The sequence below is a fragment of the Carcharodon carcharias genome, chromosome 11, assembly GCF_017639515.1.
Source record: "Carcharodon carcharias isolate sCarCar2 chromosome 11, sCarCar2.pri, whole genome shotgun sequence".
In the NCBI taxonomy this organism is placed as follows: domain Eukaryota; kingdom Metazoa; phylum Chordata; class Chondrichthyes; order Lamniformes; family Lamnidae; genus Carcharodon; species Carcharodon carcharias.
Window position 1 is genome coordinate 28,891,768 of NC_054477.1, and position 26,199 is coordinate 28,917,966.

At 44.5% G+C, this 26,199-nt stretch overlaps 1 protein-coding gene across 9 annotated transcripts in view; it reads right to left on the minus strand.

Moving 5' to 3' along the window:
* Positions 1-26,199, minus strand: part of LOC121284005 (inositol polyphosphate-4-phosphatase type I A-like) — a 229,675-nt gene that overhangs the window by 73,962 nt on the left and 129,514 nt on the right. For all 9 annotated transcript variants that reach the window (XM_041198901.1, XM_041198900.1, XM_041198904.1 and 6 more), the window contains 6 exons: positions 21,400-21,479; positions 20,233-20,344; positions 19,238-19,328; positions 9,132-9,279; positions 1,466-1,596; positions 130-234 (listed from right to left, as the gene is read on the minus strand). In XM_041198901.1, coding sequence (XP_041054835.1) covers positions 130-234; positions 1,466-1,596; positions 9,132-9,279; positions 19,238-19,328; positions 20,233-20,344; positions 21,400-21,479 — 667 coding nt within the window. The remainder of the gene's footprint in view (positions 1-129; positions 235-1,465; positions 1,597-9,131; positions 9,280-19,237; positions 19,329-20,232; positions 20,345-21,399; positions 21,480-26,199) is intronic.

A 26,199-nucleotide genomic window follows, 5' to 3' on the forward strand; every position in this document is an offset into this window, starting at 1 on the left:
CGGATCCGGCCCCCGGGCTAGGGGTTCCCCACCCCTGCACTAAAGGTAGCAATAGCTTTGTTCTTTGATTTAACAATACAGTTGGAGATAATTAACAGTAAAATTAAAGTAACCACGCAAAGCAATTACCTGTTCCAGAGTCGTCTTGAACCCGCATCCGCTGTATGTGTAAATTAGTGGGTACAAATTCTAATTTCTTGTCAGCTTTTAAACTGCTTGCCTTGAAAGATGGCCCTGCAGAGGACAATTTTACGCTACTTAAATTAAGCAGTGAATAAAACATTTAAAATAAAAATCCGATTTGCAAGTCAGTCAGCTGCCATACTTTTAAAGCTCTAACTATAAACTCAGAACTCCTGCCTTCGCATAAGGCAGCTGCAGCAGCAAGGTGGTCTCTGTCATCATGGTTAGACATGTCACTGAGATCATCAACATGTCAAGATTGTGTGGATAACAACATGGGGACCTTGGGGTGCTGACAAAGCACAGGTCCTACCAAGGTCAATTTGCCGAGTCTTGTGGCAATGGAGGATGGGGACAGGGCTGCCCCTTGTCAAGAATCTGCACACAGGTGGCAGATGAATGAAGGTCGTTGGATACCTGTGTTGGGACAGAGATGCCTTTGAGCAGCAGCATCTGTGATTGAGCAGTTCTTTTCAGGATACTGTCTGCTCACCCCAAATGGGAAGTGGAGGGGGCGCTAGAAAAGGTGCTCTAAAATAGGCTGTCCCATTTTCTCCTGGTTGGGGAGCCACCTCCTGTAGAATCACCATCTTTGTGGCCAAAGAAAGTAAAGTTTAAATTTTGTAACTTGGGATGTTAGACTCATGGCTGCGCCACACCTTTATTTTAATGCCTTAATGAGGCAGAACGGCAGCAGCTATGAAAAGCAAAGAGAAGCAAACCCTGGACTCTGGATCACATCATCATGTGGGGAGCCCTGCTCCACGTGCCCAAAGATGTGTGGGGCAAGAAATGGCCTATTCAATCACATGAAAGACCTATGGCAGAAACACGTGACCTTGAGTAGGCTGCATCCTTGAATTGAAGGACTGTCAGTGACATTGTAACAATCGGTTGTTCTGTGAAATATGCTTTGACAGCCTTCAACCACACAGCAGCATAAGTGGATAATTAATTTCCCAATAGATAGTTATAATGGAAATTTATCACCCAAGCTAACATCAATTTTGCTCAGAGAAAGAGAAATAAGGAACCTGTAGAAACCAGTTGTACCGATTTGAAAGGAATATGCTTCAGAGACTGAGTTGAGGAATATTGGCCATTGCAGTGTTGGGGACCTGTGCACTGCACAATGGCCACAACCAACCTTCTTGAGTCAAGCACTGACTGCAAAGTGGACAATATTTCCTGTCCCTTGATACACACAAATAAGAATGGAAAGAATTAGCAATGTAATCTGGCAATAATTAGTCAATAATATAATCTCATAATTTAGACCAACCTTTATACTGGTGCAGTTCTGTTAAATTCTCCTGGTAATTTATTATGAGTGTTTGGTAATGAGTAACAATTTGTCGTCGAAGATTCTCCCAGCAGGGTGATAGCTCACCCAGATCATCCAGCTCACATATCCTGCAAAAGAGTCAAGAAGTCAAACAAACCATTTTGTCAACAATAAAATGCTAATTAAACTTTAGTTCTGTGACATTAAGCATACAGAACTCTTCCAAATTATCCAACAGAATCATATTACACTTTCTTTACTTTTCCAGCTATGACAGATAGAATTAGGTCTAATCGTCCCAATTTACTAGGTCATGTCAGTCTATTTTGAAAGCAAAATAATCCTAATTAAAATATTAAGCAGCCATCCAAGTATTTCCTGGTTTAAACAAAGTTTGGAGCATCCTGTTGCACTGTTTGACAGTCAGTGTAATTTTAGTTCTGGGATCCATTTTAACCTGTCTGCTTGATGGGAATGACAAGGTCAGGATTTTAAGATGGCTATGGATGTAGTGGTCACATAGCATTCTTGCTTCTTCACCATTTTAATTCGTTGCTATACAGGAACACAAGGACTACCTCCCTCAGGCAGTTGGGAGCCTACTTTACATTCAAAGCTTGCAGAACAACGTCATCAGTACCACAACAGCATTATAACTGAAAAATTACAAGTGACTTGCACAGCCAAACCCGTCAGCATAATCCAGCAGTAGTCAGTGAAGTGCCAGGATAAGTATTTAATTCTTTATTTTTTTGCAGGATTTAGTGAGCCAGGAGGAGCAGGAATTCACCTGCCTCTTCCTAGAAAAATGGAATTTCCTGTGAAATTAATTCCCTGCCTCAGCACTAACTACTTGTCAATGACCATTCCTTAAGATCACCATTGCCCCAACTTAACCCCCGCTATTTATGGATGGGTAACAGTTGCAGTATTTAAATGAGGCCAGGAGTTAAAAGGTCTGGGCCTCAGGCTGGAATATTTGTGGGGGATTTCCTTCCACCTAAGGAATTTTCCGAGCCTGCTGGTGGCAGGGATGATAGGTGGTGTGTGCAGAAAATATGGCACGACCTGCTACACGATAGCATGAAGGCAGGTCATGATTGCCCGCTCAGCCTGCCAACGGCAGACCGCGTTTCCTGCCATCAGTCAGCAGGGAGCTAATTGTAATACATCAGCTTATAATTAAAAGGTCAATACCAGGATCTTGGAACCCTGCTGTATTGTCCGTCCATGTCAGGAAAGCACGCATGCGCACCATATTTTCCGTGGAAAACCAGGCCTGTGTGTTTCACAACAGCCTGCAGGCGACGTGCACTTGGCAGCCTTCACTTTGGGGGGGAACTGAGGTGAGTGAGCAGAAGCATTCTCCACAGCTCGCCTGCTGCTTACGGGCCTCAGGGGTGCCAGGGGAAGAGGGCAGGGGAAGGTGCTGGCCAGCCTTGGAGGTGACTGCTGAGGGGGGTGCGGAGTCCAGGACAATTGCTGGCCAGCCTCGGAAGTGACTGCTGAGGGGGATGGTGTCCGGGGGCGAGTGCTGGCCAGCTTCGGAAGTGACTATTGTCGGCATGCGTGTGCGCGCATGCTAAGTGCTGCCCTGGCGCTGCGCCCCACACACAGGCAATCAACGTGGGAGGTTCAGGGTAAGCGAAGGAAGTGGCCACACATTAGGGATACCTGTATAAACTGACCATGCCTCTGCAACTGAGACAGATCAGGCGTAGCCACACTGAGACGACTGGGGTTGGGCTCCCAGCCTGCCCGCCCATGCAAGCAACGTGTTGGCACCAAAGGGCTACCAAGCATTCCATACCTTACCACCACCATCACCCCCCACCCAAGCACAGTCTTCAAGTCAGCCATCACTTTATTGGACCACGGAGCAGTTGGACTGCATACGTTGTACAATCTCCTTGCCAGCGCTGGCCATCTAGCGTTCACTATTGGAGGCGCTCACAGCTCCTTGCAATCTCAACATCCCAGTTAGGACCAGTTCCCCCATGTCGCAGGCTGACATGTCAGCCATGCAGCGCACTCATCTCTGACCATTTGAGGGGTGACCTGCACTCTCTACGAAGTGTTATGGGGCAGTCACACAGGGCCAGGAAAGGTGCTAAGTACAGCCATGATAACTACGTCCCTCCCTCTCTCACCTTTCATGCTGCAGGAGGACGACGTCAGGATCATGGATCCTGGTGACCAAGCTGTATGCCTGATGGCCTACAGAGAACTTAGGAGACTAAGGAGAGAGCAACTGAGGCTCCTGGCTGCGCAAATGAGGAGCAGCAACCTCATGAAGAAGGGGCAGCAGGAGCTCACACATATGCTGTCCAGGAGCGACAGCGAGCGTGGCTGCTCGGCGCCTAGCAACACCCAGGGTCAATAGACACCGCCTGCCATTCCTGCAGAAGACTGAGAATCAGTGTTGCCGATGACTGCGCATGTCCAGGGACATGGTGGCTTACATCTGCCCCTTAGTGCAGCACTTGGAGACTTGGGAAAATGGAGGGCATCCACTGCCAGTGGCTGTGAAAGTGACTGTGGTGCTCAATTTGTATGCCAGTGGTTCCTTTCAGGGCTCCACAGGTGACCTCTGTGGGATTTCACAATCCACCCCCAAAAATGCATCCATGAGGTCACCCATGCCATCTTCTCCATGGCACACAACTTTGTGCATTTCACCTGGGACCAGGACAGCCAAGATGCAAGGGCCATTGGATTCGCCCTGATCTCGGGGTTCCCACAGAAGCAAGGTGTGATTGGCTGCACTCATGGGGTGCTCAGGTCTCCGTTGGTGGACTTCATCAACGTGCAGCTGATATGCGACTACCAGAAACGCATCCTGCAGGTTTGCGCACAGTTTCCAGGAAGTGTGCAGGACGCCTACATCCAGAGTTGCTCACAGATCCCTGCAGTCTTCCAGGGTCCACAGAGGCTGCAGAGTTGGCTCCTTGGGTCAAGGGCTACCCGCAGGGGCCGTGACTGATTACACCCATGCGGGAACCTCAGGCTACAGCAGAGCGATGCTATAATATGAGGCTCATGCAGCAGTTTGCAACTTGGTGGAGCAGACCATCAGGATGCTGAAGGTGCAGCTTTGGTGCCTGGACCAATCTGGTGGAGCCCTGCATACAGTCTGCGGATGGTGTTACAGGTCATCATCGTCTGCTGTGCCCTTTACAACCTGGCACTCCAAAGAGGAGACGAGCTTGCTGAGGGAGAGTCTGAGGAGCTGGAGGTCTTCTCAGATGAGGAGGATGCCGACCCGGATGAGAGTGAGGGGGTCCTCAGTGGTGGCATCGATGGGATGAGACTCTCACACTGGCTAGACAAGGCAGGTGCATTGGGGAGACCCTCATAACTGCCAGATTTGTGGACGATGACGGCATGCAGTGAGGTGTCCTCATAATCCTCACACTGCAGTTGTGAACGTTTGACTCTAGTTTGGCATATGGCAGTGCCAATAATCTCTGTCAGAATACTCCTGTCATGGAGATGCAGTGGAAGCCCTAATAGTCACTCGATTGCAGGAGGATTATGACAACATGCAGTGAGGACACTCCACAGATCTTCACATAGCCTCTGAGAATGTTTGACCCTTGTCTGGCCGAGGGCAGCTCGCTTGCGCTCCATGATCAGGGCTGTCTCAGAGGTGCAGCCATGAAACTTTAGATTCATCTGATGCTGTGGCCGCTTTCAGTACGTCAGCCCTTCAGGAGCTGGTGCACAGCATCACTGGTCGAAGATGCTGGTGTGATGGGGGCCAGCCCCACCTTAAGCTGCTGAGAGCACACAGAGAACAAGAGCACTCTGTAGCACCTGCCCACTATATTCTGGCAACAATGACCAGCATTGCCAAGGTGCAGGCATCAGTAATGTTTCCAGTGAGTGTGAGCCTGGACCATCACTGTGGTCTGAAGGCTGCACAGGGCACAGGGAAGAGACCCTGGACTGAGACAGCTGCCTTTTATCTTGTGCAGAAAGGCTTCACATCTGAGTGACAAGAACACTGCTCATCAGAACAAGGAGACACAGGTGGGGAGACATTCTTAGGAATTTATTGACAATAGTGAACAACACCCGTGCCCAGGCTGTGCAACTATTTTTACCCAACTTTCCTAACCCTGCCGTTACGTCTTGGTGCTCCCCAGACATACACAGCAGAGATGGAGGCAGCATGCTGACTGTGACGCCTTGTCTGTGATGACTTTTGCGGGCATCCTCTGAAGGGCCGAGGCTTGCTGGGCCCCAGCCTGCTGTGTGGCAGTGACACTCTTCTTGCTCTGTAAAACTGGAGCTGCAGAAGTCACAGGAAGAAGGGATTTGGATGGGCCGGACACTGCCAGGATCACCTGGGTGGATGACCCCGGAGTGTGCACCTGCTGATCCTCCTCCCTATGGGTGCCCGGGAGTCCCTGGCTAACTCCATGAGCGGAAGGAGTAGCTGGAGTGAGATTGAGCTGCTCAACGCCCTTCTCGTATACACACTGTTGGAGGCCAACTATGGCATCAGCAGTGGAGTTAAGCCTGCGCAGCAGTGCAGGAGTGACTTCCTGGACCAAGGTCTGCATGGCGGCCGCCATCCTGCCAGTGTTGACCTCAGTGCGTTGCAATGCCGGCGCTATCACCTCAGCCTGAAGACGGACAGGCTCCTCCATCGTGCCTTGCAATCTGAGGAATGCAGCGGATTTCCCTTTCTGATGCTCCTGAGCTTGCCTTTGCAGCTCCAGCGACTGTGACATGACCGAGTCCAGGGGCTCGTCATCTGACTCGGACTCAGGAACATTCTTGTCTTCAGCGGTCCTCTGAGTGCCGGACACCTGGGAAGTCCCTGTATCCGCCTGCTGTGGATCAGAAAGTGTGACGTGCTTGCCAGATTGCGATCCCAAGGCTACTGTAAAGCTAGGTCCCACTGAGGTGTGTGTCTCTGCGCTGGTGGAGGGTGTGGGTGAACGCTGTGATGGGTCTTCAGTGAGGGTGCCTTCAGATTCCTCTTCAGTGGTTTCCTTGGGGCTTGATTGGAGGCCCTGGGTCATGGACTCTGTTGGCTGTTTGGCAGATGTGCCTGCGAAAGCAAGGGGAGATAATTAGTGCATGGCAGTAGCCTGTAAAAGAGGACACATCACTCATGGCATGGTTGTCTGATGGGTGTTACATTTCTGGATTCTCATTTGGTGGAAGAGCGCCAATCTCATCATCGCTGGCCAGCTGGATGGCTGTTTTTGAATTCTGTCAGAATTTTGACCTCCGGCAACCCTCCATCTGTCTGGGACCTTTCCCCCCTGTTGTGTGGCAGTTTGTCCTGCATGGATAGAGACGGGGAGTGTATCAGGATGCCTGCTGGGCCAGATGTTAAGTATGCCTGGCCTGTGTGGGTGGTAAGTGGTCCCATGGATGGGAAGAGGACAATGACAGTGTGTGTCAAAGAGTGAATGATGGTGTCCCTTGCATTGGCAGTGGGTGAGGGCCCTGTGGATGTGTGATGAAAAGAGTGACTTACCCTGGCACAACAGAGATCATCATTCATCCTTTTGCAGCACTGGATGGCTGTCCTCCTCTACAGGGTGTTTGCGCTGACCACTGCTGCCAGTACCTCCCAAGCCGGGTTGGTGAGATTGCTACCCATCCCGCAGCCAAAGCACATCTCAGCAAGCCTCCACGGCATCCAGCAGTCGCTCAGGGGGTCTGCTGTTGAAGCGGGAGGGGGGTTGCAGTCTTTGTTCCTTTGCTGGCCATGTCTCCCAGGCAGCGGTGGTGAGTTGGTGGCGATAAGCAGTTTGCTGGCGGCTGCCTTTTAAAGATGGCGGCTGGCATGATGCAACATCAAGATGATGGCAGGCAGGCGAGCGAGGGCCCACTCGCCATGGAAACAGCGTGTTTCGTGGGGGGTGAATAAACAATGAGGCAGGCTCGGGACAATACGGCATGAAAACCCAACATTTTTGTCAGCAGGTAGGGCTCCATTTTACCCACCCACTACTGCACTTAGTGAAATTCTGGGAAAATCCTGCCAAAGGTTTCTCTTTTCACAGAATTATTATAGCGCAGGAGGCAGCAATTCGGTCCACTGTGTCTGCACCAGCTCTCTGAATGAGCAATCTGCCTAGTGTCATTCCGCCACCTTCTCCCTGTAGCCCTGCACATTCTTCCTGTTCAGATAACAATCCACTTCATTTTTGAATGCTCCAATTCAACCTGCCTCCTGCACACTCTCAAGCATTTCAGACCTTAACCACTCACTGCGAGAAACAGTTTTTTCTCACTTTCTCTTATTTTGCCAATTATTTTAAATCTGTGTTCTCTTGTTCTCAATCCTTTTGAGAGTGGGAAAAGTGTCTCCCTATCTATTATGTCCAGACCCCTCAAATCTGCTCTCAGCCTTCTCCAAAGATAACTGTCCCAACCTCTCCAATCGATCTTCATAACTTAAGTTCCTCATCCCTGGAATCACTCCCATCAATCTTTTCTGCACTCTTTCCAATGCCTACACATCTTTCCTAATGTGTGGCTTTTGTCCTTTCTAAACAGATTCAAAATAATTGGCAAAAGGAGTAAATATGATGTGAGGAAAATTTTTTTCACCCAGAGGGTGATTGGAGTCTGGAACAAACTTCCTGAAAGGGTGGTGAAGGCAGGTTCAATCAAGAAGGGAATTGGATTATTCAAAAGAGAATTGGACTGCTACCTGAAAAGAGAGAATGTGCAAGATTATGGGGATAAGGCGGGGAGCAGGACTAGGTGGAATGCTGTTTCAGAGAGCCAGTGCAGACTCAGTGGGCCGGATAGCCTTCTTTTGTACTGTGATACTCCTTATGCATCTAGAGCCAAATATTGACCCTCTAGATTCAAGTCAGACGTGACTAACTGGATGAAAGCACTGATGGCACAAGGATTCTATACAAAACATCGCTTGTGAAAATGAATGTACAGCACAAAACACTGGCCTTAATTTAACATTAAGTGTAACAATTTCAAGTATCCAAGGATATCTGGTATGAGAAAAGTAAAAATTCACAGTGGTACAGGCATAAGAGTTACACTTCTTACCATTACATAAGTGATTACATTTTAAAAAGCACCTCAATATAAAGTGTTTTGAGATGCCTTGAGATTGTGAAAGGCCAAGAGCTTAGAGGGAGTGATTCCGAGGAGAAAAGCTAAGTGACTTTTGCCAGCAGGGAGAACCATCTATCTTTTTGGCATAAAATGTAATCAGAATGTTCAATGGGTGAATTGGCATTTCTCCTCAAATGGCTCAGGTCTCTGAAGTTCAAATGATCAGAAAATCTAACTGATCCAGATTTGCCACCTGAATTACACCTGAAAGCTAAAGTCCCAAAGCAAAATTCAATTTTTCTGTAGGAATTTAGGCAGGCAGAACTGACAACAGAACTGTCCATTAATGAAAATATATAAGAGCTTATACCCTGCCTCAATATTGTGTGGTATAGCTTGCAGTACAGAATTCACCTTTTTGAACTATTTTAGCCACTGAAAGCACTATTTTGGAAAAGAAAGAGAGGATCAAAACAATAGGCTGTAAAAATAGAAAAGCTTTAGATCTGGAATGGATTCAGATCAGTCAACTTGATTTGATCTGCAGTATATTGAACCGGCAATAATTATGCTATTTGTCCATGCTAATTAGAAAGTAAATGGATCTTACCTTGCTGCATCCTCTTCAATAACCAGTTTTACAAATTGTCTGGGGATATGAAGCGATAACATGCTCTCTGCCATTTGCTCCAATATCCTTAGATGGTTCCCATCTGTTGTAGGGAAACGGTACATCCGACAGATAATCCCTCCAAACACTGCAATAAGGTTAGACATGTTAGAGTTTGTTGACAATCTGTTATTCGATATTTTTAATAATGACACCACTTAGACAAACAAAGACAAAGCTGCATGGCCCCTCAATCCAGTTTCTCTAAAACTGCTAAACCTCAGTGTTGCTGTTTTTGGAACTACAACAACAGCAGCATATATTCATATAGCACCTTTAACAAAATGTCCCAAGGTGCTTCATTTTTTAAAATTGTTCATGGGATGTGGGCGGCGCTGGCTAGGCCAGCATTTATTGCCCATCCCTAATGGAATTCATAGGAACCCTATAAAGCAAAATTTGATGCTGAGCTACATTAGGTAATAATAGGGCAGATGACCAAAAGCTTGGTCTTAGGTAAGGTTTTGATGAGTGCTTTAAAGAGAGGTAGATAGGCAGAGAAGTTTTGACAATTAATTCCAGAGCTTAGAGGCTAGGTAGCTAAAGGCAGCACCACCAATGGTAGATTGATTAAAATTGGGGGTGCTCAAGATGTCAGAATTAGATTAGTGCAGATATTGGATGGTCGTGGACTGGAGGAGATTGGGGGTGGCCATGGAGGGGCCTGGAAACAAGGATGAGGATTTTTAAAAATCAAGGCAATTATTGATCAGAAGCGAATATAGGTCAGCGAGCACAAGGGTGATGGGCGAATGGGATTTGCTGAGAGTAAGGACATAAGCAGAGTTTTAGATGTCCTCAAGTTTATGGAGCATAGAATGTGGGAGGCTAGCCAGGAGTGCATTGGAATAGTCAATTCTAGAGGAAACAAAGGGTTGGATGGAGTCTTGTGCAAACGGTGAGTAGAGGCAGGGCAGGGTCAATGACTTTATGGAAGTGAAAATATGCACACTTAGTGATGGTTTGGATATGTTGTCAGAAACTCATTTTGGGGTTAAATGACACCAAGACTGCAAACCAGCTGGTTCGACATCAAACAGTTGCCGGGGGACAGATGGAGTCAATGGCAAGGGAATGGAGTTCATCGTGGGAACTGAAGAAAAATTCATCCCTATGAAGAAGAAGCATACTATAGAGAGGATGAGGCAACCATGGCTGACAAGGGAAGTCAGGGACAGCATAAAAGCTAAAGAGAAAGCATGCAATGCAGTGAAGAGCAGTGGGAAACCAGGGGATTGGGAAGCCTACAAAGACCAACATAGGACAACTAAAAAAGAAATAAGGAGGGAGAAGATTAAATATGAGGGTAAACTAGCCAGTAATATAAAAGAAGATTGCAAGAGTTTTTTTAGATATATAAAAGGGTAAGAGAGAGGCAAAAGTGGACATTGGACCGCTGGAAAATGACGCTGGAGAAGTAGTAGTAGGGAACAAAGAAATGGCGGAGGAACTGAAGAGGTACTTTGTGTCAGTCTTCACAGTGGAAGACACAAGTAACATCCCCAAAGTTCAAAAGAGTCGGGCGACAGAGGTGAGTATGGTGGCCATTACCAAGGAGAAGGTGCTAGGAAAACTGAAAGGTCTGAAAGTGGATAAATCACCTGGACCAGATGGATTACACCCCAGAGTTATGAAGGAGATAGCTGAAGAGATAGTGGAGGCATTAGTGGTGATCTTTCAGGAATCACTGGAGACAGGGAGGGTCCCAGAGGACTGGAAAATCACTAATGTAACCCCCCACGGAGTGAGGCAAACAACGGGAAATTACAGGCCGATTAGCCTGACCTTGGTCATTGGTAAGATTTTAGAGTCCATTATGAAGGATGAGATTTCAGAATACTTGGAAGTGCATGGTAAAATAGGGCAAAGTCAGCATGGCTTCATCAAGGGGAGGTCATGCCTGACAAATCTGTTAGAATTCTTTGAGGAGGTAACAAGTAGGTTAGACAAAGGAGAGACAATGGATGTTATCTACTTGGACTTCCAGAAGGCCTTTGACAAGGTGCCACACAGGAGGCTGCTCAGTAAGATAAGAGCCCATGGTGTTAGAGGCAAGGTACTAGCATGGATAGAAAATTGGCTGTCTGGCAGGAGGCAGAAAGTGGGGATAAGGGGGTCCTTCTCAGGATGGCAGCCAGTGACTAGTGGAGTTCCACAGGGATCAGTGTTGGGACCACAACTTTTCACTTTATACATTAATGATCTTGATGAAGGAACTGAGGGCATCCTGGCTAAGTTTGCAGATGATACAAAGATAGCTGGAGGGACAGGTAGTATTGAGGAGGCGGGGAGGCTGCAGAAGGATTTGGACAGGTTAGGAGAATAGGCAAAGAAGTGGCAGATGGAATACAACGTGGGGAAGTGTGAGGTCATGCACTTTGGTAGGAAGAATAGAATCATAGACTATTTTCTAAATGGGGAGAGAATTCAGAAATCTGGAGTGCAAAGGGACTTGGGAGTCCTAGTCCAGGATTCTCTTAAGGTTAACTTGCAGGTTGAGTCGGTAGTTAGGAAGGCAAATGCAATGTTGGCATTTATTTCGAAGGGACTAGAATATAAAAGCACGGATGTGCTGCTGAGGCTTTATAAGGCTCTGGTCAGACCACATTTAGAATATTGTGAGCAATTTTGGGCCCTGTATCTCAGGAAGGATGTGCTGGCCCTGGAAAGGGTCCAGAGGATGTTCACGAGAACGATCCCAGGAATGAAAGGCTTAACATATGAGGAACGTTTGAGGACTCTGGGTCTATACTCAATGGAGTTTAGAAGGATGAGGGGGGATCTAATTGAAACCTACAGAATACTGTAAGGCCTGGATAGAGAGGACGTGGGGAAGATGTTTCCATTAGCAGGAGAGACTAGATCCTCAGAGTAAAGGGAAGACCTTTTAGAACAGAGATGAGGAGAAACTTCTTTAGCCAGAGAGTGGTGAATCTATGGAATTCATTGCCACAGAAGGCTGTGGAGGCCAGGTTATTGAGTGTATTTAAGACCGAGATAGATAGGTTCTTGATTGGTATGGTGATCAAAGATTATGGCGAAAAGGCGGGAGAATGGGGTTGAGAAACTTATCAGCCATGATTGAATGGCGGAGCAGACTTGATGGGCCAAATGGCCTAACTTCTGCTCCTATGTCTTATGGTCTAAAATGGCTTTGATCTTCCCAATGTTTAAGTGGAGGAAATTTCTGCTCATTCTCTACTAGATGCTGGACAAGCAGTTGAAGAATCAAGAGATGATTCAAGAGGTGAAGTAGAACAGGTGTCGGAGTGCACAAAAAATACTGTTTTCAGATAATGTCACCAAGAGGCAGCAAGTAGGTGAGAAATAGGAGGGGCCAAAGATAGATATTTAGGGGACACCAGAGTTGCTGGTGCAGGATGGGAAGAGAAGTCATTGCAAGTAATATTCTGGCTGCAATTAGATAGACAAGAATGGAACCAAACAAGTGCAGTCCCAGCCAGCTAGCCACAGTGAAGAGACATTGGAGGGGGATGGTGTGGGTAACTGTGTCAAAGGGGTTAACAGGTTGAGAAGATCAAGGGTGGGCAGTTTACCATTGTTACAGCAACATGAGATGTCATCTGTGACAACAGCCATTTTGGTTCTGTGGCAGGAAAAGAAACTTGATTGGAGGGATTCCAAAAATGGAATTCCAAGAAAGACGGGCATGGGCTTGGGAGGCAATGACATGTTCAAGGACTTGAGAGGAAAGGAAGGTTGGAAATGTGGTGGCAGTTTGCAAGGCCAGTGGGTTAAGGGTTGATTTTTTTGAGACGGCAGCAATGATGGCAGATTTGAAGGAGGGAAGGACAGGAGCTTAAGACTTAACAATGTCAGCTAACCTGGGGATAAGAAAGGGTAGTTGGGTGGTCAACAGTTTAGTGGGAATTGGGTTGACGGAGCAAGAGGTGGGTCTCATGGAAAAGCTGAGGCAGGAGAGGGCACAAACGGAAATAAGAGAGAAACTAAATAAAATGCGAGCTCTGGGCTAGGGCAGGGGGAACTAGTACTTAAAATCTGGAAGCAGCTAAACATGTTTAAAACCTTGCTTGAAACAGGGATGTACTTTTCCTTGAAACAGAAGTCACCCAGCCCCTTAGATCAGAGGTACAAGTGTAAGCTAAGTGTAAATTTACTTTGACTAATTTTCCATAGTTATTAGACTGGTGTACTTAATAATTCCAGTTGTACAGTCTATGCTTTTACACATTCTGTTTAAGCCAGTGATGCAGCAGGTCTGGAGATTGTGCACACTTGCAACAATGGTGTTACACCACTAGAGTGGTCTGCTAGCAGTGGTTACATTGCTGTTCAGGGGCAACCCCAAGTGATTCAAGGAATGTGCTTGGATTGGATCACTGTTCTCCTGCTATCGGAAAAGGGATCCGGAGGGTGCACACACTTTTCTTCCTATTGTCAATCGGTCAGTCAATTATAAATTTACATTTGGTAACAATGCACTTAATATCTAATATATGGACTTAGAAAGGTACAAATTTTGCAACTCCATGATGTGAGACTTTAATTTACAGTTGTTAACCCAGTGTAACTCATCACAATCTTCTGACCAGTCGGGTTTGCTTATTTTTATTTACAGATACTTTACTTTCTTGTTATATGACTTCTAAATGCAAACGATTCCTAAAACTCCATTGCTTGCTGTCTGGAGCTGAAGGCACAAGAATAAAAAAGGAGAAAAATTTTAGAACACTGGACTTGCTGGCCCAAGACAAATCATGGGAGATAATCTGCTCTTCCCTCACCTCTTTCAATTAAAAGCTGCAATCCTCCCAAAGTTAGATTCCTCTTTGTCTGCACAAATGACCTGGATAAGAGCATTAGAAGCAGGACCAAGAGTAGACCATCAGCCCACTGAGCCTGCTTCACCATTCAACATGATCGTGGTTGAACTTTGACTTCACTTTCACTTAGCCGCTGGCTTCCATATTCTTTGTTCTCCCGAAACACCAAAAATCCATCCATCTGAGCCTTAAGTATATTCAATGATCAACAATCCTCTAAGGTAGAGAATATGAAAGAAATGCAACCTTTCATGTGAAGAAATTCCTGACCTCAGTCTTTAATGATCGGCCCCTTAACCTGAGACTGTACTCCCATGATGAGGTTCCCCAGTCAGGGGACATAACCTCTCTGTGTCCAGCCCATCTAGCCCTTTCAAAATCTTGTATGCCTTAATGAAATTACCCCTCTTCTTCGAAACTCCAGAGATTGAAGGTCCAATTTACTCAGCCTCTCATCATTGGACACCCCTCTCATCCCAGGGAGCAATCTAGTGAACTGTTACTGTACTCCCTCCAATGCATGTTTTTCCTTCCCTAAATATGGAGACCAAAACTGCACACAGTATTCCAGATGTGATCTCACCAAAGTCCTATATAATTCTAGTAAGACTGGTTTATTCTTACACTCCAATCCCCTTGCAAAAAAGGCCAACACTCCTTTTTTGATTCTTTCATGGGATGTAGGCATCACTGGCTAGGTAAGCATTTATTTCCCATCCCTAACTGCCTTTGAGAAGGTGGTGATGAGCCGCCTTCTTGAACCGCTGCAGTACATGTGGTGTAGGTACACCCACAGTGCTGTTAGCCAGGGAGTTCCAAGGTTTTAACCCAGCAACAGTGAAGGAAAGGTGATATAGTTCCAAGTCAGGCTGGTGTGTGGCTTGGAGGGAAACTTGCAGGTGGTGTTATTCCCATGCATTTGCTGCCCTTGTCCTTCAAGGTAGCAGAAGTTGCAGGTATGGAAGGTACTGTCAAAGGAGCCTTGGACAGTTGCTGCGGGGTGAGTCTTGTAGATACTACATACTGCTGCCACTTTGCTTAGGAGGTGCAGGGCGTGAATGTTGAAGTTGGTGGATGGAGTACCAATCAAGCAGGCTGCTTTGTTTTGGATGGCGTTGAGCTTCTTGAGTGTTGCTGAAGCTGCACTCATTCAGGCAAATGGAGAGTATTCCATCACGTTCCTAATTTGTGCCTTATAGCTGGGCAGACAGGCTTTGAGGAGTCATGGTGAGTTACTCTCTGCAGAATTCCCAGCCTCTGACCTCCCTTGTTGCTACAGTTTTTATAAAGCTGCTCCAGTTCAGCTTCTGGTCAATGGTAACTCCCCCAGTATGTTGATACTGGGAGATTCAGCAGTGGTAATGCCACTGATTGTCAAGGCGAGATGGTTGGATTCTCTCTTGTAGAAGATGGTCATTACTTGGCACGTGTGTGGCGTAAATATGACTTGTCCCTTATCAGCCCAAGCCTAAATGTTGTCCAGGTCTTGCTGTACATAGGCATGGACTGCTTCAGTATATGAGGAGTCACAAATAGTGAACATTGTGAAATCATCAGCAAACAGCCCCATTTCTGACCTTATGATAGAAGGGAGGTCATTGATGAAGGAGCTGAAAATGATTGGGCCTAGGACACTACTCTGAGGAACTCCTGCAGTAATGTCCTGGACTGAGATGATTGACCTCAAACAATCACAACCATCTTCCTTTGTGCTAGGTGTGACTCCAACCAGTGGAGTGTTTTCCCCCTGGTTAACATTGACTCCAATTTTGCTAGGGCTCCTTGATGTTACACTCAGTCAAATGTTGCCTTGATGTCAAGGACAGTCACTCTAATATCACTTCGAGTTCAGCTCTTTTGTTCCTGTTTGGACCAAGGCTGTAATGAAGTCAGGAGCTTAGTGGCTCTGGCGGAATCCAAACTGAGCGTCAGTGAGGTTATTGCTGAGTAGGTGCCGCTTGATAGGACTGTCGACGACACCTTCTGCTACTTTGCCGGTGATCGAGAGTTGACTTTGGGTGGTAATTGGCTGCATTGCATGTGTCCTGCTTTTTGTGGGCAGGACATACCTGCGCAATTTTTCACATTGCCGGAAAGATGCCAGTATTGTAGATGTACTGGAATAGCTTGGCTAGGGGCGCAGCAAGTTCTGGGGAACGAGTCTTCAGTATTATTGTCACGGCCCATAGCCTTTGCAGCATCCAGTGCCTTCAGCCTCGTTTCTTGATATCATGTGGAGTAAATGAAATTGGCTGTAGACTGGCATCTGTGATGCTGAGGACCTCAGAAGGAGGCCAAGATGAATCATCCAACCGGTACTTCTGGCTGACGATGGCTGTAAATGTTTTAACCTCATCTTTTGCACTGATGTGCAGGATTCCTCCATCATTGATGGGGATATTTGAGGAGCCTCCTCCTCCAGTGAACTGTTTAATTGTCCACCACCATTTATAACTGAATGAGGCAGGGTTGCAGAGCTTAGATATGTGCCATGGGCTGTGGGGTCACTCAGCTGTGTCTATCACATGCCGAATGAAGCAGCATGCAAGTAGTCCTGTGTTGTAGTTTCACCAGGTTGACACCTCATTCTTAGGTATGCCTGGTGATGCTCCTGGCATGCCCTTCTGCACCTTTCACTGAAACAAGGCTGGTCCCCTGGCTTGATGGTAATGGTAGAGAGGGTTTATGTTGGGCCATGAGATTACAAATTGTGGCTTTTAATCCTTTCCGCTGCTGCTGATGTCCAGTTTTCAGCTGCTAGATCTGATCTGAATCTATCGCATTTAGCACGGTGGTAGCGCCATGCAACACGATGGAGGGTATACTTAATGTGAACAAGGACTTTGCGGCGGTCGCTCCTACCAATATGTAATGGAGAGATGCATCGACAACAAATAGGTTGGGGAGTGTCAGGATGATATAATAATATTCATAATGTTATAGGTAGTAAGTGAGTAAGAGAGATTTAATTGAATTAAAGGCAGCTGGTCTGAACGCTTTGAAGAATCAGAAAATAAGGTAGGTTTGAAATGTGAAGTAGGTAAACATGGGTGAAGTTTTAGAACATGAGGTGTAAAGGGAACATTTGCATTTTTAATCAAACCAGACTAGCTTAAATTCAAAAAAGAGATGAAATGTTTCATCTAGCAAGAAGTTAAGAAACAGGGTGTTTATTTTTCCCAAAGATTACTGGTAAAATTGGCACTATGTTAGATTTTTTATTATTAGACACGTAAAGTCCAAAGACAAAGACATTCCAAATGGGAATTTGCATTCAAATGGAAAATCTGTATAAAGGAGATGAGGTTGTGTGTAGAAAGGAAGGCATTCTAAGATCTAACAAGTGTAAAAAGCCTCCAGCCCCTGTGCCCAAACTGCTGTCTACAAGAATTGAAGTCAAGAAAGCTCACTTTGAATTTGACTGTTCAGGGTTATTGTGTTACTTTGCCTGGGTCTTTTAATATGTGTTTTTACTGTTGCCTTAATGGAGGTGTAACTGGGAGTTAGATTAACTAGGGGAGCTAGGAATTATTATAGTAGTAATTTTCAAATCTATGTATGTGCTTAAAATCATTTTTTTTATTTAATAAAGGTCTAATTTAGTTTTGTAAGAAACCGATACGATTCGGTGGTGTTATTACGATTGAATTCAAGGCACAAATCTTGAAATATGCAAAATGCAAAACAGGTGTGGCAGTTGTTTCAAATTTTCCTTTGGGATTTGAGCAGCTTAGCATTTACAATCTGCTGTGCCATAACAAGAGGGTTAGGTCAAGTAGCTTTTTCACTCATTAGTTCCCTCATCATCTGCCACAGACAACCATGTCCTTTAGCACTCGGTCAGCTCAGTCAGTTGTGGTGCTACCAAGCCACTGTTGGTGCTGGACACTTAAGTCCCCCACGCATAGTACGTTCTGTGCCCTTGCCACCCCTTATTGCATCTTCCAAGTCGTGTTCAACAAGGAGGATGGAGGAGTACTGATTCATCAGCTGAGGGGGACTGTAGGTGGTAACCCTGAGGTTTCCTTGCCCGTGTTTGACCTGATACCACAAGGCTTCATGGGATCCCACAGTCGATGTTGAAGACACCCAGCGCAAATCCCTCCGAACTGTATACTACTGTGCTATCACTTCTGGTGATAGTGGTGATAGATGATGGTGGTGCCTGGGACATGGTCATACTCATACCTTGCAGACAATGTCAGGTTGTTGCTTGAGCTGTGGGACAGCACTCCCAATTTTGGCATAAGCCCCCAGATATTAGTATGGAGGACTTTGCAGGGTCAACAGGGTTAGGTGTGCCTTGTCGTTTCTGGTGCCTAGATCTATGTCAGGTTTAATTTCTTTTAAACTTCCTAGCGGTTTAATACAACTGAATAGGCTGCCAGGCCATTTCAGAGTCAACCATATTGCTGTTGGTCTGGAGTTACATGTCGGCCAGACCAAATAAGGGTGGCAGATTTCCTTCCCTAAAGGGCATTAGTGAACCAGTTGGATTTTACAACAATCAATGATGGCTTTTAATTCCAGATTTATTAATTGAATTTAAATTCGCCAGCTGCCATGGTAGGATTTGAACCCGTGACCCCAGAGCATTAGCCTGGGCCTCTGGATTGTTAGTCCAATGACATTACCATCACCTCACCTCCCACCACCAAATTTGCCTTGCTAATTGCTTTCTGTGCCTGCATACTAACTTGCAGCATAAAATACAGAAAATTTTACAAATACTCAGCAGATCGGTGGCGAGAAACAGAGTTAAGATTTCAGGTTGATGGCTGTTCATCATCACTGCTGAGTGTTTCTTGTACAAGTACACCCAAGTCTTTCTGAACATCAACATTTACAAGTTTCACACCGTTTAAAAAATATTTTGCTTTTCTATTCTTATAACCAAAGTGAACAACCTCAGACTTCGCACATTATACTCCATCTGCCAATTAATCCGTCTATATCTCTTTCCAGGCTCTCTGTGTCCTCCTCAGATTTGTGCTAGGAGAACAGAGACATCAATTTTCCATGGTGGAATTGACCATTGCCATGAGGCAGCCCATCTACTGGATGAGTTAAAAATTGATGAGTAACGTGCAGCCCTTGATCAAAACCTTGTTCAGTTAGGGTAGAGAAAAATCACGGACTGATGGTTCAATAGAACTACACCATGTACAATTCCAGAGTATCAGGGAAAAATTTAACTGGCAGTAAAAAGTGTACAAATTTAGGCACTTTAACATGATTTACCTGATCTTAATAGCGCATCTTTCTTCAGTGAAGGGTGTTTTGAGCGAATACTCAAAGACTCTGTCAAACTTTCATCAACTGGCAAAACAGTCTGCAAGATTGCACAGCGAAACAAAAAAGTTATCAAAAGTTCTTCACATTTGAAACATTTTTCCCTTAATTTTCTCCTCCTTCTGCAGTAGGCAGTGACGACAGGTATTGGTCACTGCCCTCTTTAGCCTAGACAGTAAGCATTAGCAGACAATGTGAGATATATCTGATCACGCCCTCACCCATTCAACAGACATGGGCACTTCGCAACAGACATGATGGATGCTTTGCAGCAGAGGTGGCAATCAGGATTGAAAAGCCTTTTTGATCTTTTCCTCTTGTAACCCATAAAAATCGTTATATGTTCAGGTTTGCAATAGATATCAGAGGTATAATATATCAGCCTCTCCTGTAAGTGGTCTGAGCAGCGTGCTGTTAGGGGAGTGGGTTTTGACTCCCCTGTTTCTACTCAAACAACAATATAACCCATGAACATAGTAACACCCATTGTAACCTAACCAGGAATTTGTGGTTTTTGAATATGCGCCTTCAATCATTCTGAAGGCAGGCTTAACAAATTTTCAGTGAGATGAGGCTAGAAACAAATCACTAATTAGCTTTATTTGATAATACATGAAAAATAGTTACTACGTATTAGATTCACTTGTTCAAAATCAATACTGCTTCTCTTTGCATAATACAATGAATGAGCTACGCCCTCTCTCATGAATTATCTTTCTTACATGCAGATTACCTGTCTGCAGACAGGAGCACAAGGCAATTAATGCTGCAGATTTCTTCATGCTAAAATTAATGCCTCTTTCAGTCAGGCAATAGAGCACTTAGCTTACAGGCATCAGTCTTCCTGATGACTGACTCATTCTATTCTGGCAATGAAATAATCTGAACTGACTAAATCAGTTGCATCATTTTCAAATTATAAACTACCCACTTGGAATACATACCCTTCCATTAGTGGTGTCAGGTGATCTGCTTACAGGAATCTTGCCTTCAACTTTGTCTTCCATCTGCCAAGCTATGACAGTGATATTGCCCACTCGTTCATTTTCGGCAGACCTGTGATAAAATACATTGAAAACAATAAAACAAAATGATGGGGGAAAGAGAAGAAAACAAAAAGCCATACTAGTTGATTTTTGACTCATTTAAGTTTTCATCAAAACCTGTCAGTTTATGCATTTTTGATGATTGCACTGGAAATGTTTTTGCTGGCAAGAGGTTCTGCAACCGGAGAACACAAATTTAAGATAATTGGCAAAAGAGCCGGAGGGCTGATGAGGAAATAAAAATTTACACAGAAAGTTATGATCTGGAACAAACTGCTAGGTGGTGAAAACAGATTCAATAAGTAACTTTCAAAGGGAACTGGATATCTACTTGAAGTGGAAAAATTTCAGGGCAAGAGGAGGGCTGTGGGGCTAATTGGATAGCTCCTTAAACTTGGCACTGGTACAATGAGCCAAATGACTGCCTCCTATGCTGTACAATTTGCACAACTATTTCATTACAACCCACATAGAAGGTACATTACGCACCATTGTAATAATGGAAAAAGCTGGAAATAATCAGCAGGTCTGGCAGTATCTATGGAGAGAAACAGAGTTAATGTTTCAAGGCAATGCCTTATCATCAGAACTGGTAAAAAGTTAAGAAATTTAACAGGTTTAAAGCAAACGCAGAGGTGCGAACACAAAAAGGAAGGTCTGTGATAAGGTGGAAGAAAGGAGTAATTAAATGACAAAAAGGGATACTAGCACAATGCAATGCAAAAGGAGATGGTAATGGGAGAAGAAACAAAAGGTGAATCTAGAGGAAGTTTCTTTTGTTGTCCCATTACAGCTTCCTTTCACCTTCATCTTTTTTGTCATTTAACCTCTCCTGCCTTCTACCCTTATCATAGGCCTTCCTTTTTGTTCTGGCCTCAATTCCCCACCTCTATACTCGCTTAAAACCTATTTCATCTAACTTTCAGTTTTTACAAAAGGTCCTGACCTGAAACAATAACTGTTTCTCTCTCCATATACTACCAGAGCTGCTGAGTATTGCCAACACTTTGTTTTTTTCTCTCCAGGTTTCCAGCATCTACAGTATTATTCTTTTTTATTACTGACCGTAGTGTTAGGTGCAATCTGTGATTCTTTTCTTTCAGCAAATCCTTTACAATGTACATTGCAGAACCCAACAGATACATCTGGAAAATAAAAAAAACAATTGGGTCAATAAAGATGTACTGGTCTCAAAGTTTATGTTTTTAACTGAAACTGACCTCAATCCTCAACTAGTCTATACTATCACTATTAGGTCTGAGTATTCGGACCTGGAAATTTGTAGTCAATGCCTTTTTGTTGGAAGACAGGGGAAGTGAGGGTGGGGGGGGCACGAGAAAGAGAAAAATTCTGGTGGACCAAATGTCAGCTTTAGAAAGCAGAACAGAACGAACAATGTCGAATCTCAGAAACCAGAAATCTGAACACACCTCGATGGCCTCAACTGCTGTACCATTCTGTGATAAGTTCTGTACTACCAAACGACTAGAGTGTTGCTGAAAAAGAGACACGTCTAAGCTTTTTGTCTTGCACTCAGGACACTTGCAAGAATACCAATATAAGAGGGAAAACAACAATTTATACTGTATGTGAAGAGAGTATTGATTGGTTGGCAAGTGGCGTTCCCAAGGGAATCACTGATGGTGACTGACAGGTAACTGCCAAATATTGTTTGAAATTTAAACCAGGCAGCTTAACCCTGATTCCTCAGGGTAATGCCTTGACCAATGAGTCAGCAAATGGCTGTCACCTATTTTGTTTAGCTAAAACAGACGCACAGTATGTACATGTTGTTTGTGCCTGCAAATAGGGCTCTGTGTATTAATATATGTAGCTTCCAATACACGCAAACGTGCCACACTGCAAGCCCGATTGACAGTATAATCCTTAGCACATTGAGGATTATTTAGCAAATGTTGTCCGATCGCGGAATCAAATCTAATGTTGGAGACAGTTTTGCAAGCATGGGCTGATTGGGTACAGTCTGCAAAACTCAAAACACAGTATCCAGTATTAGATGTGATTCCGCGATCGTTCAACATTTGCTAAATAATCCTCAAAGTGCTAACAATTACGCAGACGACCAATTTAAGATTGTCAGTTGGGCTCGCAATGTGGCGTATCTGCATGTACTGGAAGCTACATATATTAATACACAGGACCTTATTCTTTGCAGACAGAAAGAATATGTACACACATTGCACCTGTTTCAGTTAAACAAAATGACAGCCATTCACTGTCTCATTTCTCAGGCCAATGCCTTGACCAATCAGGGTCAAGCAGCCTGGTTTAACTTTCAAACAATGCCTGGCAGTCAACTGTCAGTCACCACCAGTGATGCACTCTCCATGGCAATGCCATTTGCCGACCAATCAGCACTCTTCACATACAGTATAAATTGCCATTTTCCCCCTTACATTGGTATTCTTGCGAATGTCCTGATGATTGCAAGGCGAAAAGCTTAGACATATCTTTTTTCATAATTCTACGATTCCTAAAACTCCACTGCCCTCATTTTTCGTTCAATCTGAATTAGAAACTAAGTTTCAAAAGCAAGCTGGCGGCTGAATCCGGAGAAAATGGGGTGATATTTATGATCTCCCACCCAGAGGAAATGGATTAGTAGCACCCTGAAAAAGATAGGGTGAATGATCTGCAGCTCTGTGGCCACAGCAACGTTTTCCCTACCTGATTACTGGCAGCTGGAGTGATCCCAAGTCTAGACCACACCCAACCAGCCCATTTAGAATGAAACCCAATTAAAATGGTAATTGTGATCCTATGATACACCTTAGGACTTAACTACTATACTTCATTTGAATGGGTTGGAAAGTACACCTTGCCCGCTCTGACGCTTGGCCTAAATAGCCAAGTGGTTATGGTACTGGGTTTGTAACCCCAAGATCAAGAGTTCAAATCTCACAATGGCAAACTATGAAACAATGTAACTTCATCTGAATAGGAACAGATGGAAACGTGTTTGTACTCGAAAGAGTTGCCCGCTCTGACCAGTAAATCAGCAGGACACCTGGCAGAGGGGCAGCCCAAAGGAAAGAACCTCTTTCTGAAGCTGGAGTTGCATTTTCTACGGAATCAGCCTGAGCTTCTGCCAATCTGGTTCTTTCCCACCAGACACATGGACCCCCACCACGGTCCCAACTTCTTTGGCCTAAGAGTCAACTGGGCAACCCAGTATTTTAGCAACTGCCCTGGATGCTCCATCTGTGGTAGCAGCTGACGGTTCCAATGCTAATGAAGTACAGCACTCAAAAGCAGGCCAGGTCTTCGACCAGGGCTACTGGCCATCCAGTTGATGCCTTGCACTCTCAAATCTCTACTCACAAACCATCTGAAGTGGGGGTGAGTGTGGAAATTTACCCCAACAGGTACAGGAGGAGACTCAAAGTTTGCATAGGTACAGCAACCAAAATTTCTGGTAAAGTAGCTTTTTATTTACAAGAACCCCACTAAATACAAAGAAGCAGTACGATTGAAAACCATTGCAAGGTTAGCAGCCAGCTGAGAAAAAAGATGGATAAAATTCCTATGTATGTAAACCCAAACCCAGATATTCACAAAATTATATCTCAGTTTTCAAAAAACAATGCCTACCAGAGTGACCTCCTGACTGGTGCCGATCAGAATTACTACCCACTACACATACAGATGAACAGCAGCACATTTTTATGCAAACGGGCTTTCAAAATAAGGTAAAATAAATTAGGTAATTCTGGGAAAGGGAGGGAGTGGAGGTGGATTAGGAGAGAGGAGCTTGGTCACATTAATAATTCAGCTGAGCTAAATATAAAACGATATTTTCAGAGAAGTAACTATTCTGACGCAAGGTCATTTACCAGGAAAAGGACTTATGTGCTATGGTTACCTTGCTAAAGTTTAAGAGGCAATAATAGACTGAAACTTACCCATGAATGATCTCATTATAGATACAGAAACTAGATTGTGGCTGAAAACCAGTGTGCAGAGAGTAGGGTGCAAGACATGCGTGCAGGGATCATTCTGCACCTTGTGGAAAAGAATTCAATGAAAATCATTTTACTTCTCTGGCAAAAATAATTGCCTATAATTTGGTGTAACAGATGATCAGTGCCCATTGTTAGACTTGTCCTTGCCCATTTAGTAGACAGTATGTTGCGCTGGAAGTTGGTGGAAGTGCAAGCCAAAAGAAACCAAGCATCTGGGACCTGAGTGAACAGGGCAAGCAGCTGTGTATGTTTTTAACCAATTATATTGAAGGATTACGTAATTAACACAAGGACTGAGAAGGAAGTATAAAATTAGAGTGGATGAATTCAATGCCAAATCAGGTACTGAAAGAGAAAGAGAGAGGGAAGAGAAACAGAAAGGAAAAGTAAAATATTTATATATATATATATCTCTAAAATCTCCAACAATTGAATGAGACTCCACAGTTCCAATAGTTAATTTTCACTGTCAGAGAGGTGCATTGGCAGTAATTATAAATAGCACACTAAATGAGTCCGACAGTTAATCCAGGCTTAATTAAATATATGTGGACCTTAAATGGCTCAAACACTCCTTGTGTAATTTCAGGTCAGCACCAAATATCTGTGGTGAGATTAGCTCGATTCTACAGCATAAGTACTGCAATTTCATGCCTGTTAATTGTCTGGCTCACCACTGAAGTGGTGAGTTTTCATGAAGATAATGATGCATCTTGTAAAGCAATTTGTGGATTTCTGCACTGACCTGTGCATCTGCCCTCACTTGAAGGTTCTGTAGGATTTGTGCAAAAATAACAGCGAGTGCTATTAACTTCGCATTTTGACAATAAACTAAAGGCACAGCTCAATGTCTCCAATCTATTTGCACCATTAGGTGACGGGACAACATATGTTCACCTATATTGAAAACAAAAATAAAAATACCTGAAAAAACACAGATGGAGTCTGATTTCATTACTAGCACAGGTCAGCTGGTTCTCCTGAGAAAATAAAAGCTATTGAGAGTCTCCCTTCACCATTCTTCCAACTACTTTCAGTGGCTTTTCTCACAAGCAGTACGAAGCCCATCGATCCTCTCAACTTGGTATGGTGTACACGAGGAGAGTCATGTGTTACAGACAGGAGAGAGAGAGGCAAACTGAATTCCTTTATCCTCCAACTGTGGCAGAGGTGTTTTTTAATTGTTTTAAAAATGGCATGTGACATGTTTCCCAAAACCCTTAGTTTGTTAAGTCCAATTTTTAAAGTGACTGCAGCAAACTCTCTTACGATTAAATCAGAAGGCTTGCTTATTCACATATTTAAACCTGGGTTTTTTTAGGCCAGGTGGGGCCTAGGAAGGATTGCAACTCACAAACACACACGCACACATACAGTAAGTGGGGTAGATAAAGAGAGAGTTCTACAACTATGAATAACTTAACAATAAAAGAACCACAGAAATGGATATCAGTTCACATCTTTTCTGGAGTCCTGAAAGTCCAAAGTCCAGAGGGAGGTTCTTTCAAAGAGAAGTTCCAGTTCTGGTGGGTTCCTGGCTGAAGACAACAGCACAGAATTCCTTTAAAGTGGATGGCGATGCAGCAAAATGAGATGCTGTATATAGACTTGGTCTGCTTGGCAGGCGATGGTCTGAGGCTTCCAAATAAACAGGCTTCAAAGGGCTGAGACTTGTTGTAGGTTGCTTAGTCAACCTGGAGTCCTGCTGTTGACGTTGGAGGTTGGACGTAAATCAGCAGACTGCCATGCTTCTGAGTTCCCAACTGTATACAGGGATTTCAAAATGGTCGCTTGAGTCATGTTACACCCTTCCTCTACATTGATTTCATAAAGGGATGTTTATCTAGTGTCTGGATCTGGCTTTTGTCTTGTGGCTTATAAT